Source organism: Eublepharis macularius, chromosome 7 (assembly GCF_028583425.1).
Source record: "Eublepharis macularius isolate TG4126 chromosome 7, MPM_Emac_v1.0, whole genome shotgun sequence".
Taxonomy (NCBI): Eukaryota; Metazoa; Chordata; class Lepidosauria; order Squamata; family Eublepharidae; genus Eublepharis; species Eublepharis macularius.
Window position 1 is genome coordinate 82,650,475 of NC_072796.1, and position 15,089 is coordinate 82,665,563.

At 40.5% G+C, this 15,089-nt stretch overlaps 1 protein-coding gene across 6 annotated transcripts in view; it reads left to right on the forward strand.

Moving 5' to 3' along the window:
• The window catches only part of DTNA (dystrobrevin alpha), a 236,753-nt gene that overhangs the window by 171,139 nt on the left and 50,525 nt on the right, over positions 1 to 15,089 (forward strand). For 4 of the 6 annotated variants that reach the window (XM_054984554.1, XM_054984556.1, XM_054984555.1 and 1 more), the window contains exons 11-13: positions 3,342 to 3,419; positions 4,383 to 4,475; positions 9,986 to 10,073. In XM_054984554.1, the coding sequence (XP_054840529.1) occupies positions 3,342 to 3,419; positions 4,383 to 4,475; positions 9,986 to 10,073 (259 nt within the window). The remainder of the gene's footprint in view (positions 1 to 3,341; positions 3,420 to 4,382; positions 4,476 to 9,985; positions 10,074 to 15,089) is intronic. The other 2 variants (XM_054984558.1, XM_054984559.1) reach the window with 2 other exon arrangements.

A 15,089-nucleotide genomic window follows, 5' to 3' on the forward strand; every position in this document is an offset into this window, starting at 1 on the left:
TTTCTGATACCCCTACTGAATAAAATATTACTGAATTGTACCTTTCAGCTTTTGGCAGTCTATTTGTAGTTCTGGCTACAATAAAGCCCCTCTGAAATGGACCAGAGATTTACAAGAATCTGTAGATCTGCTGAAGTTCTGGAGACTATTTACTGGTACAGGCGATTCCTGTGCCTGCATGCTACTTTGAGATGATCTCTCCACATTGGCCTAGGTGGCCTTGTTCATGTTGCAGAAGTCCTTACCAGACTTGCTAAACTTGGAAATGATGGAATCTGTTCCAGAAGCAATAGGGGAAAGTCTTAAGATATCTGGATTTTTTAAAAATCCAGATCTGCTTTAAAATCCAGGTCTGCTGAAGCTTTTATGGAGGAGAGCTTGGTTGTGATGTACATAGAAGTTGAATTCGAGTTGTTATCCTTAGTATTTTAATGCATTTTCTTTTTTATTATTACACTTACTAACTTCAGTTTGTTTCAGTGAGAAACATGTTTCCAGTTGCAACTTTTTGTTTGTTTTCTACCAATTGGGATGAAATTCTCTGGAGCTCTACCCCTTTCCAAGGATCCTCCTTGCCAGGTTTCAGACAGATAGGAGAAAGTAGAGGACACAAAGAACAGTGAATTGGTGTAAAAGTGTTTTCCTTTCTTTCTTGGTGAATGACTGTGGTCTATATTTGAAGTTGGTGAAAAGAGCTAAACCCTCCCCCGCCTTACCTCAGTGTGCTTGGCTGATCTCAGCATTTTTCTTCTAGTCCAGCTAACCTCCAGTGTCAAAGCTTGGCCAAAAGAAAAACACCCCAGTCAGTGGGGTAGTGTATGGCAGTTAATAGTGTTTAGTCCCCATCACACTCTTGCTCCATTTTATGTTTAAATATAGACCAGTCCTACCCTCCATTTTGTTACAGAGTTGAAGAAGAGCTTGCCTGACTTAGTGGGCCTTATACTAGCCCTGGGAGAGGAGCTGGAACTGTATTGGCGAACAGTCTACCTACTTAGTGGTTTTACATGAAATTAAAGATGTAGAGATTTCTCAAATCCTAAATCAAAGGCTCTACTTCAAATACAGAGATCAGATCATCAGAACTTTCTCATCCCTGACCTCTTGCGTCTTGTTTAGCTTTGTGTAGGTGCATTTTACTGGAGGGTCAATATCTTTGATTCTATCTTCCCATCTGGAAAGTAAGCAAGCTTTCTGCAAAGTAGGCCTTACCTTCTGTCCCTCCCATACACTATAGTATTCCCTGCCTGCCTGATAGTGCAAGCAAAGCATTTGTTTTTGTCATGCCCAGTAAGGGCTGCCTATCACTCAAAGGAGGACAAATCCTGTGCCTTTGCATCTATCTCCCAATCTGTAAAGCAGATGAGATGTCTGTCACTGGGGAGGCAAGCCTTGACTTCTGCCTCTATCCCCTAATTGTCATAGCACTGCTATGAAGCAAAATTTTACTTTGGCGCCTGTCTAGTAACCATAGAATGCCCACCCAAAGTCTGAGATTTAAAATGGAAACTCTGATCAGAATGATCCAATATGTTGCCAACATCAGCAAATTCTTCTGGTTGGACAGTGTCCCCATCAGACATATAGTTGATAAGTGATTCTTCTTCCTCTACTGCTTGTTATCTCATGGAATAGGAAAGGCCTTATCTAAGCAGTAGAGGATCACCAGTGCATTGTTAATCATGTTAAATATCTTTGTATGGATTAGCAGTAATAACTGTGTTGACAGATGAAGACTGTCAGTGTTAAGTTCATGTTTGAACTGAATGAAGAGGTCTTGAACTGAATGGTTGTGCCCAACTGTATGAACAAATCTTAATTTCATGGCAGGAGTTGGCTGTATTGGAACTTTAATCAATTTAAGAGCATGAAAGGAAGAAGCAGATAAAAGTAGTAGTATTTTATTTTGGAGCTTAATCAGTATGCCAGTCAACCCATAATTAGGCCTAAGATGATTTACTTCTCAGTCATATACATGTTTACCATAAGTCACCAGGTAGCTCAGAAAACACATATGAGGGCACCAATGTGCACATGGAACTATACATGCTGTTCTGAAACATAGACTGTCACTGTGCGCACAGAACATTCCTTGCTGCATTCATAGAATATTCATGGCATAAAAATGAACAGGGCACCCACCCCCTGCATATATACAATTACATGTGTACACAGCAGCTCATAGAGATTAGGACCATACCCATTTATGTGATGAAAATATTTGTTGGAATCAGTTTCCAAATAAATGTGTTAAAATTTTAGCCTCGGATCTTTTAATTTCAGTGGTACAAAAGAGTTTCATTCCTAGCTCTTGGAACTAGTAGGACTGTGGATTGGACTATTGGATTCAAAATAATTAGAGGTTTTTCTTTTCTTATAACACATTGCAAATGTAGAAACCCATTCTTCTATATAGTATACTAGCACATTCCTTTTGGCTGGGACATGCATTTCATATCTAGTAACTGCAATGAAAAGAGGACAAACTGGAGCAAGGTAGAACATTTTTCGTAGCCTGCTTTGGTATATCATTTTAAGAGACAGGAGACTAAACGGGGTGTGGCTCAGTGGTAGAGCTTTGTGTGCAGAAGGTCCCAGGTTCAAACCCTGACGTCTCCAGGTAAATGGATCAGATAATAAGTGATAGGCTCAACCTGAGACACAGAAAAGCTACCGTCAGTCACAGTAGACAATACTGACTTTGATAAACTAATAGCCTGGCTGAGTATAAGGAAGTTTCATGTGCTCAGTTATTTTTCATTTTCTACAAATTACGTCAGGATATTAAAAGCTTTTGATATTTAAACATAAAAGTGTAATTAATAGAATGCAGCAACGAAGAAGCATAACTGAGGATGAAGAATGAATGCTGCACTTCCTTAAATTTAAATTAGAGGTCTCCACTAAATGTTTTTAGCTATTTGTAGATGGGTTTTTTGGAGTATATCCATAATGGAAAAATATCTCTGTAGTGGCAAAGACAATGGGTCCTTTTTTTCAGAAATATCTGACAGAAGTGTTTTCTAAAGAATAGGCATATTAAATCTCCTCTTGCACACTATCAAGTTTGCAGCTTAGAAGCTCTGTGTGAAATTAAATAGGTTTCTAGCAGACTTTTTTCTTTATATATATGGGAACAGAAGTTTTATTAGCTTTTGCAAAGTCCATTTACTGTTTTAGTCTAACTCCAGACCTTGTTTCAGACTTTTGATGTGATATAGGTTTTGGAGATATTTTTTGATTAAATTATTTGCATATGGTCCAGAATTTTTGAATGAGGTTCAGTTGATTTCAGCTGTCACTGTTTATCATCTTCTTAGTTGTCCTGTCTCATTAACTAGCTCTCCTTACAAGAATAATGAAGTAGAGCAGAACAAATTGCTGGCTAGGGCTGCTCCAGCTTTTTTGAAAGGCAAAGGGTAAGTTAAGAAGGTGCACTGACAGCTTGCACTAACACAACTAAAGCAAATGCCTTTTTCCTTTGAATATACTGTGCATTCTACAAAATGTATCAAGTAGAGATTTTTAATTCTACCTTAATGTACTCACCATCTGGATGAAGCACAAGCAACGAAATACATATAAAATATATTAACAATTCTTGAGGTCTCAGAATGACTTATTAAAATACATTTTTATATTTTGATGAAGTTTTGTGTATGCAAAGTTAATGTTTTGCACTTCAATCCTAAGGCTAAATCTACAAATGTAGATAGTGGTATATAGGTCCTATGGCTATATCTTTACAGGTGGATGATCACATGTTTGATTGACCCCTAACAACAGAACCTCCTTACCTATGAAAAACTAGGATATCACTGAGATGTATCTCACTTGGCTTTCTCCCTGATGGACTGGTTTCCTACGTGTATAGAATTTTTTACATATGGAACTTATTCAGGCATGTGATTCATTCTTCACTGCAGTCTGAAAATGCATTGTGTAACATGCAACTTATCTACATATGTAGGTTGACTAACATCAATTGGATTTCAAGTCAATTTATTTCCAAATAAGTGTGCACAGGATGTCAGGCAAAAAAAGCAACTTCTGAAAGCTGGGGCTTTTTTCTTTCTGAACTATGCTTCCTTATAGCACTAACCCAGGGCTATATCCTGCATGGTCATTGAGCACCTCTGTTTCCTTAGATCTTCTTAGGTGCTTTGTATTGTCCAGCAATCTAACTATCCTGTCCTGCAGGCTCAGTTTCTCAATTACTCTGAGAATGAATTGACAAGAATTTCAGCTTTTTTTTTTTTTTGGAAGAACATTTTACTGCTCATTTATCAATTCCCATTTCACACTCTTACTTGCTCCTGCTTTCTCTGTTTATTTCTCTTTGTCTGTCCGGACTACACCCTTCCCCCCCAACCCTGTTTCAGGTTACAGTATAGCCTCGATGTTGCAGACAGGCTGGCTGATGAACATGTTCTCATTGGGTTGTATGTCAACATGCTCCAGAACAACCCCTCACGGTTAGTGCAGGCTGGGCACCTCGGTGGGGTCTTTAGAGGAGTGATATTAGCCTGGCGAAGCTGAGTCTGAGCAGTGTGCGCAGTTCCTAAAAGATGGAGCAGAGACTCAGTTGACAAGGCAGAGATCCATTTGATTTCAGCAATGTTAAGTATCAACTTTTACAAACAACTGCCTTGTTTGGAAAATATTGCTATGCACATTGATTTGTGTCAGATTTTAAAAAGTAGACATTGGTGTAATCACACATGCTAATTTATTTATCCTAGCAACAGATAGGACACAACAAACCTCATGAACTAGTTTAGGGCATTTCACATGTTATGATTAAATCTAAATAGAAGTAACTTCTCTGTGAAATTCAAGTGAAAATTCTCACATCTGAATATCATGGGCACATTATTTTGGTGAATGTAGGGAAGCCACAAATAACCACTGCTCCCTGGTGCATATTAATTGAGTGCTGAAAAACTCATGTGTCAAATATGATGATCTACATGAGGGTTTTATGTTCTCTTCATGAAAGTAGCTTCTGACCAGATAAAAATCAACAATGGGTAAGCACTGAAGTACAAATACAATATGCAAGTGTAAATAGGTAGTTTTAGGATTGTGTTTTTGATGGCGGTTGTTACTAATCATTGTTTATATTGTGCTTTTAATGTGCAGACTGCTTGCTGGCCTTCTTGTTGTTTGTTCTAAAAATAACTATGAGATGAACCATGTGCATGACATCCAGTGATTTCGTGGCTGAACAGAGATTCAGCTCAGACCTCTCATTTGCTAATCCCTACTTACTAGGAAACATTGCCTGTCCGTTTCAGGGGCTCCACAGACTTGTAAGGCTATCAGGAAGTATTTTGAAAGTTAGGAATAAAACAAGGCTACATAAAACAAGGGCCTGCATTGTTTTTATGCTCCTTCTGGTGTACAGGTGTTCCTACTGCTGGGTTCAGATCAGAGGTGGATGCTTTGGTTCATCATCCTATACCCTCCCATATGACAAAAGCCAGATATGATATTCATGAGATGTTTAAGATACTGGGCCAGGAGGACTGAAAATCTTGGAGACTGAAATTTTGTCCACCATATTTTTATTGTCATATTTTTAAAAGAGGCAGCTATTTCCAGTAATCATTCACGTGCCTTGAGAGCTGCATCGTGCCAATGACAAGTGGAATACACTCCTGTGCATCTTATCCACCAGTGGAGCGTCCTAGCCAGATCCTGTGCTCCCAGCAAGCTATAGTCCTTCACCTTCTCATTGTTCTTCATGCCAGCAAAATGCCAGTTCAGTTCTTTCCGTTTATACCCGCAAATTTGCACTGATACAGTTGAGTCCACATGTTCAGCTCAGACAAATCATATACTACAATCAGCCTTTAACTTAATGCTTCTGACGGATGGATGAGTAAATGAATCTTTATGGTTCAAGTAACTGAAGCAATGTGTAATACAAAACATCTGATTACTGGCATTTAAAGACTGCAGCTTAATGTCTTTGATTAAAAAGAGCATCAGTCATTCACACAGGCCATGTTCTTGACTTCAACAGACAAAATCAGCTAGCAGAACTAACGCTTAACTATGATTACACAGTGACTTAAAACAGTCTTTTTATTTTCTGCTAATAAGTAAAGAAAGGCATAGTTATGAATATTAATAACTCTGACACTATAAAGGAATGTTACTCTTGAACTTTATGTGGTTATTTTTACAGAGTTCTGTCACTATCCTCAGATGAATGTTATAGTCAGTTGTTAAGTATTTAATCAATGGGTGCTTTCTTGCCAGAGAGTTTTCATACAGTATGCTACAAAGTTCCAGACATTGCCAAGGGTTTGCCATGCCATTGACAATCTGAAAGAAGAGACAGAACTACTGTTCACAAACTACTGATTTATATTAGGACCAGAAATAAGGGATTTGGAAAGGCAGATTTTTGATGAAAACCAAGAGAGTAATAATTGTAAGAGTAGCCATGCAAGGGAACAATGCAGCCTAAAGAGGGTTGGAATCTCTGTCATTGGGTGGCTTCAAGTAAAGGCAGAAAGCTGCAGTTTCATCCAAAGTAGGTATAAATGTCCTACTCATCTACTCATCAGCAAAAGAATGCCTTGATATCAACAGTGGCCAAACAACACTGATTGGTGCATGTTCTTAGAAATTAAGAGTGGTGTTGAGAGAGACTGAATTTTTTTGTACCATGCACTATGGCCTGAATAGTGTAGGCAGCATCAAAAACATTTGGAAATCTGAAATTAACAGCTGGTAGAGAAAAAGAATCCTCTGATTCTTTCATGAAACAGCATCTTGGACTTTAGAACCTATCAGGTGGAACTTATCACACCACAGAAATAAACACTACCACTTGCTAAACCTGGTGCAGGTTAAAGACGTGGATCCAGTGGCCAGTTGAGAAGCAGACAGCTCTAGGATCTGGGGGAGCCCAGTGACGCCTGGTGTGGGCTTTCGGGGACCACAGTTCTCCTTGTCAGATGCAACAGGCAGGGAGAGCTGTGGTTACCGAAGGCTTATACTACATAGGAATTGGATACCTTCACTGCTACAAACTGACTGCACACCAGAAGGAGATGTTTACATTTCCAAGCAAAGGAATGTTTTGATTGCCTCTATGCTAATTGCATTCTGTCTTCTTGTGATTTATGCCCCCTTCTCTCTCTTTCCCCCTCCTCTTCTGTATCTGCCCAGTTTTGATCAGGCATCTGATGAAGAGAACTTGATTCTCGAAAGCTTATGCTATAATAAAATTGGTTAGTCTTAAAGGTGCTACTGGACTCTTTTTGATTTTGCTACTACAGACTAACACGGCTAACTCCTCTAGCTCTAGGATTGTCACAGGTTCAGATAAATTATTATTGTTTATATAGAACAATTCTCATGCAGATTTCACAAATGAAATATACTTTTCATTGCTTATGTTTATTTTTGGCATTTGGAAATGGAGCTTAATTTCCCTTCAAATCAGGGTGGCTTGTTGTTACTGGAATGTGGGTGTGTGTTTCCTTTCCCTGTAGATTGTAATATGACTCATTTGCTTGAAACGTATGAGTGGACTTCAGGTGAATTAGCACCCTGAATTAATCCCAATAGATTCATTGATTAAGAAATAACTCGTATTATTGTCCTTCCTTTTTTCTTTATATTTTGGTATATCAGAGTATTTTTTTGACCACAAATAATATGTCCAAGGGGAATTTCACATTTTCAGCAATAATAAATCTGTCATATCTCATCTGGAGACAATACACAAGTTTGTTCTAGCATTCCATTCTATTTAATGACTTTATAGCTATAAGGATCATTAACAGCGGGATATTTATGACCCTTGAAGGACATTTCATCCCCACAACAAGGGGCAACCACCAATAGCAAGAACTGGATGGTTAGGAACCGTCTTCATAATATATTTGGATGCTGATGACAATTTTTACAGTAGGGAGAAGTTTTTCTCTTGTATCCCCCCTTACAATCATTTATTGCCATGCACAGAATTTAGTGGGAGCCACTGAGAAAGTAAATGGTCTACCATCAAGGAGATTTGGAGTTCAGTTCCTTATAACACCAGATAAAGGAGTGACAAAGATTAGTTCTGCAAGCTTAGCCCGTGTCCTTAAGTGTGCCTTATTTTCTTGTGTATTTAAGTGAATAGCTGCAATCTACTTCAACGATGAAAAGTAAATGTTTGCACTTGGGGATTACATGGGCAGCGGCGGGGGGGCGGGGGGTAACCTTCTCCAAACTGGACAACTTAGCCTCTGTTGATAGGGCCTTCAAGGGGATAGCAATATATCTGTATGCCCAAAGCATTCAGAGGGATCTTTCTTCAACCCTAGTAGGATCCCTGCAACATATGCTGCCTAATTCCACTCTGCTCCATCATATACTTAAGAATTCTTGAACACAGTTAAAAACAATATGGTATATACTTACATTTGACGTCTAAGAGATTATTCAGAATGAATGCTTTGTTTGCATTCTTCCTAATACGCAGGGTCTTTCTCTGCACCTTTTGCTCAAGTTCAGATTTTATACACAGACATTGAAACAGATGATCCTGGACTGGTTGGAAGAAGGGCTTTCATCACAAGCCAAATGGTGGTCAGTATCAAGGCAATCTAAAACTGCTTCTCCTGTATGGAATTTCTAAAGTTGCCTTAACTGCCATTAGATGGAAGTGCCTTGTGATATAGGAAGCATTTGCAGAAGTTTGCTGGATCCAGATTCTGAAAAAAAAGATCTTGCTGTCAGCTATGCTGAAACACATTAAGTGCCTTTAAATATTCGAAGTACAATGCAACATTTTGATAATATTTAGGAAAACCTCAAAACAGTACATGCTCATGCTTTACAGTTTTCATTAGTTTTAAATGGGGGTTTGTCCAAAATAAAGAATTAATAACTATTATTTAGGACAGTGTTCTTTAATTATTTTAATGAGTAGGTTAAGCAAATAATGTATTAGTTGATTAATTGGCGAGTGCCAGATGTGGCAGTCAAAACACTTTAACAAAGATAAGCAAAAGTGGTAACAGACTGTGAACCAGTTCAAGAATTTTAATGGCTTAATGATCATTCTTTTAATCAATGTATTGCCATTGAATTTATTAATTTATATATTACCAAAACTTCCAAAATAGTTGCCTTTTATGATTTTTGGAGAACTGTGAGATAGCTAAGAAATCAATTGTGACTGTTTAAATAAAGGCCACTTTCAAAAATTTATTTTGCAATTAATTTGCATTAATTGTAAAATTAAGAATAAATAAGGGGAGGCTGTTGTAAAATAAATGATTAAAACCCAAATTTACATCAAGGTAATTTTGGATTTTTCAAAAGACAAGGATACTTTCAGATATCTCTCTGAAGGTGGGAATTAATATTACTAGCTTCATACATTCACGAATGACAGATTGGCCTCGTGAACAGGAACTGTAGCAAAAGACCCACATAAAGAACGTGAGAACATAAGAGCCCTGCTGGATCTGTCTCCCATCGCAGTCACCTGATGCTTCTGGAAGGCCCAGAAACAGAGCCTGAAGGAAACAGCCCTCCTGTACTCTTTGGCCCTAGCAACTAGTATTCCAAGACAACACAGAGGTTCTAGAAAACTGTTATGGCTAATTCCCATTGTTAGAACTATTCTTCAAGTGTTTGCTTATACCCCCCTCACAAGCCATATAAGTCAATGGCCATCACCATAAGTTTGGGCTACAAATTCCATATTATACATTATGTACAGTTGCGTTTTCTTTTGTCAGTCCTTAATTTACTGTCAGTGAATTACATTGGGTGATCTCAAGTAGAGATATTATGAGAGGAAGGGAACTCTCTCTCCTTTTTCTCTACACCATGCGTAATTTTGTACTTCTCTTTCTTGTCACACACACACCCTCCCCACAGTCATCTGTTCTCTGTATAGGTTACAGAATGTTGTCTTCTTAACCTGTATATTAATGGACCTTTCATTTTCCTTGCCCTCTGCCCACAGTTTGATGGACAGTCCAAACCGTCTAGATGAAGAGCACAGACTGATTGCCAGGTATGCCGCAAGATTGGCAGCAGAGACTACTTCATCAGTAAGTGGCTTTAATTAGGGGGAGGTAATTATGCTTTTGTTTTAGTTGCTGAAATAAATTGTTTTACCACCAGCATGGAAGTTGTTTGAGATAGTTGCAGTCTGTCACCTGTTACACTGAAGCTAGGATACTTTCACCCCAGGTTATGTTTGTTTACCACTAATGGAGTACCCCTAAAAGGGAGACATGCACTCTCTATTAGTAATCGCAATCGTTACTTCTTGGCATATCAGCTAAGGGCCAGACTGCAGCAGAGCAATAAAATATGCAATCAAGAAACAGCCAATGAACTTGTCTTTTATAATCCAGAGTTTTGGGATAAGCATGTGTGTTAACTACTAGGAGATTCATTCATGGAATTCCCAAAATCTACTTTGTCTTTAAGAGGTAAGGGTAGTGTTTACAATCTGGCACTCTGTAGGGCTCTAGCACGTGCATGGAATGGTTACACTGTAGTTTTCAGTGCTGGGAGGATGGCGTGCATGCACAATGGAGGATTTCCACAGTACATAAGGTTTACTGCTTGACTTCTTTGAGTATCACATACCTACTGGGGCTCCCAGCATTTCACAAAAAGCTCTGGAACATAATGAACATGTTGTTAGCATGTTAGTTGTTTGCATGTTACATTTTCTCTTTAGTATTTTGGAGTAAGCCAAAGCAAAGCACTTTTGTCTCCCATTGATTTCAGTGGAAGAATTAAGCATATATTCAACTCCTTCCAAGTGAAATCAGTAAAGTTTAGCACTTTTAACTTCAGTTGGATTATGCCTTTCATTATAAAAAGTGGTTATAGATGTTACTATTTCCATGTGTCTTTTAATGTTGTGCTCTAAAGAGAAGAAATCTTTAAAATTGTTCAGTAATGGTTACATGTTGATGGATGGCTTTAGCAGGAATGTGGTACGCCCCAGCCGCAGCAACAGCCGCTTGGCTGGGGGGCCAGGATTTGCCTCCCTGGAGGAGGGGGAGGCGGATGGAGCTTTTCTGGCCATCCGGGTATGCTGGGGGGGGCAGAGACGGAGGCCTGATAAGGCCGCTCTGCCCCCCCTCCAGCCACCAGTTGCTGCCTTGAGAGCGGCCCACCCACCTCACCCTTCTGCAGTGCAGGTTAGCGGGTTGCCATTTACTGGGGCCAGGTAGGAATTTTTTCTCCCTGCCCATGACTGGCTGTTTGGGGGGGGGAGTTTTTCACCTACCTTGCACTGTGGATGTGAGGGGAAATAATTAGTACAGGTGGGTCACATAGTCACACCCCAGCCAGGTGAGATGTAGGGGGGAATGCAACGGGATGGCGAGCACCTGTGGCATATCCCCATTGGTGGGGAATTGGGGTCTGTCAGGAGCAACTGGTTGTCTCGCAGCACAGTGGCGAGGACAGATGCCCAGGTGGGGAAACCCCTGGACAAGCCAGTCCTCCCCCAGCTTTGTGGCCAGGAGGGCAGCTTTAAAGAGGTGAACCATGTTGCCTGGCCAAGCCGGGGCACAGCCATATAATGGATGGCTTACACCTGGGGCAGAGGGTGGCTTGCCCAGACAGGTCAGGGTGGAGGTCCAAGAACGACCCCAGGGCCTGACTTGTATTGCTAGTTAGGCCCTTGCTGTGGCTGCAAGTTATGTTGTTGTTATTCAATAAACAGCCCTTTTTATCCCAACTCTGGCGTCTGCCTCTTCATTCCAACTGGGGGGGAGGGGAGTAAACAGAAATCTGAATCTACTATATGCCTTGGTTCAAATGCTGCAGGCACGAAAGGGCTGAATGTTGTTTCTTTTGATTAACGATCCTGGAAAAGAGGGATAACATGATGACCTGTTGCATTAGCCATGGCTTTCATTTTCATTCCAAAGCAGTGATTATAATTCTTATGCAAACCTCAAAGCAGAAGAATGATGGGCTGAATATGTACTACACATTGAACAAAAGACAGCGAAGCAGAAACTTAATAAAAGTGCACGAAAAGGTATAAATAAGGCTAGCGTCATTACCTTTTTCTCCCCATCAGCATATTTTGAACAAGAGGCAAAAATGAAAGTTAAATGCAAAGAAGCTCTTTATTGACCCCCACAAAGCACATTTCCACTGATATGTGAGACCAGATTTGTCAACTGCTATCACTGGGATTATTTTCACAGGGGAGTGTGTAAGCCTAAACCATCTAAGCTTATCCCTTAAGTTAAATGTACACATTCCTGAGATAAATGAAGAAAAGTCTCAAGTAATGTATATGTTGGTGGCAGAAATGGAGTTCCTTCACTGACATATTTGACACCATTTCTGTGGGCTTGAATTGAGGCCTAGAATGGCTAATGGCAGAGCTCCATGACACACACAATTCCATTTCTGGCTTTTCCCACAGGCTTTCTTCTAAAGTGCAAGACATCTGAAGGTTTTTTCCCTTGTCTGCTCATATAAAGGAGGAACATCCCGCTTCACCTGCAGCTTTTTTGTACTATAGAAGAAAGCGCTCCAGAAAAACTTAATATTAACCTTTTCACATTCATCTAAATGTGGACAATAAATATGTATAGAGAATTGATTATACACATACATATGAAGCTGCCATGCTGAGAGACTCTCTGCACGTGACATCTTAGAGTCTCACTAAACAAGACACATTACAGGAGAATGCTCAAGTGAAGGGAGATGCAATGTTAGCCAGGAAGTGTAGTGTAAAAAGACAAACTGGAAGGCTCTGTCAGGAAATAAACAAACCCCCTGAGGAGCGATCTCCCCACCTTTTCTGTAAGTTGCCCTGAGGAGCAACTTCCTGCGTAAAAGTCTGCAGAGAGCCAGCTCCTGTTGCAGCCAATTCAAAAACAACTCATCCCATTTCTGGCTCTCCTGTCTCCTCTCTGAGCAAAACAGACGTTACAAAAGCACATGTGGTGACAGACGTTTTTGTAACAGACGTTACAAAAGCACAGTGGTGAGCGAGCCGAGAGAGACTGTCTTTAACTCACATTAAACAGATCCCCCCACCCCCCGCTTTGAATGATCATTATGCCGAAGTGGAGGATGCTCGTGGGTAATACTACCAGGGGTAGTGAAAAGGCGGGGGTGGGGGGGAGAAGGCGCTCCAAAGTGACTGTTCTTGACAGAGTGAATCCCCCCATATGAAGCTGACATCAGAGTGACTTTCCCTGGGGGCTGTTTTCTGCCCCCTTGCATCAGCTTGTGGTTTGGAGAGGAGGGAGACAAAGCCTTCTGAGCTGTCTTATAAAACTCAGAATCTCTACTTGAGACCTCTTTGAGTTTTTAAAAGACAGATCAGAAAGCTTTGTCAATCTCCCCTCTTTTCAGAGCCCGCAAAGTGCGCTCCTCAGAGAGTTTATTTCCTCACAGAGCCTTCCGATCTGTCTTTTTACACTACACTTCCCACTTAACATTGCATCTCCCTTCACTTGAGCATCCACATGTAATGCGTCTCATTTAGTGAGACTTTTAAATGGAGATGCTCTCAAGTGTAGGGAGACACAATGTTATCTGGGAAGCATAGTTTAAAAAGACAGAGCCAAAGGTGGTGAAATTGACAGAGCCTTCAAAGAAGTGAAGATGAAATTAACAAACCCTCTGAGGAGAGATCTCTGTGGCTCTGTCTTTTTAAACTATGCTTCCCAGATAACATTGTGTCTCCCTACACTTGAGCATCCCCGTCTAAGTTGTCCTGTGTAGAGAGACTCTGATGGACCATTGGTCCATCAATGCCAGTATTTTCTACTGGCTCTTTAGGGTCTCAGGCTGAGATCTTTCACGTCACCTATTACCTGGTCCTTTTCACTGGAGAAACCAAGATTAAACCTACAACCTTCTGCAGGCAAAGCAGAGGCTCTTGCCCTGAGCCGCAACCCCTCCATAAGTCATGGCAACAAGCTCCACACCTTACCTAACATTCATTTGAATATATGAACAGAGCCTACACAAAGAGCCAAGTCTAGCAATATAGACAGGAAAGGCAGGTAAATGGTTTTTCTGTTCTCAGACCTCTTGCAGATGCTCTGCTTCATGATTCTACAGACAAGCACCCACCTGGAAATTCAACTCCACAACTACAGCCAAGGCCATAAAGTTAAGGAAGCCACAGTGATAAGAAAGAATGGACCCACCAGGAAGGCAGAACTCTTAAGCATCACCTCTCCTTCTACATACAGTGTAATGAAAAAATCAGGTACTGGATTAACAATCCTCCATCACTCAATAGGTTGTGGCAGTGTCTTCCCCCAATAGGACACAAGAGAAATATACTGTTGAACAATGTGGGGGTTGAAAGCACAGATGGTCTGCTGTTGCACACTGAAGGAATGGGAAGCACAGACACATCAAGGAATGGAAAGCACAGATAAACATCAAACACCTCCAACTGGTGCTAGTGCTCACCAAGTGCTCATGTTGTGTTCTTCCTTGTAGGATCAGAGCAAGAGCACATGGCGGCAGAACAAACAATCACTGGAGACAGAGTTCCAGTGCAATGCTCTTCTAATGATGGTAGAGTATTATCTCTATGTCAATGTCACCTCCCCCTACAGGTGCATGCCCAAATGACACTAGGGGGGTCTTTATGTCTGTTCGCACCCAAGGCAAGAGTGGATAGCCTGACTGGGTCACGCAGAATGAAAAGGCTTCCCAAAGCCCCCCTTTCTCAATAACTAATTCTCACCCAGTCACAAAGTAATATTCATTACAGCTGCTACCAATGTACCTCAGTCTCCCTGTGTTCATCTTGTCTTTCTGCAGGCAGCTATCCAACAGACACAGAGGAATGGCACGCAAACTACAAATGAAGTCTGCAGCAGCAGTAGTGACCAAGAGAAGAGAAGATGTTTGTATTGGAGGATACCACAAATGACTCCAGTCTCTACAGAAGTTACTTGAACAAAAGGAAGATGCAGCTTTGCCTTGCATGAAGATTTAGTAATGTGGGAACCTGCAACCATTACTCCTCAGTTATATCAGTAGTAGTAATAGTAGAAACAACAACAACAACTACATTTGATTTATATACCATGCTTCAGGACAAC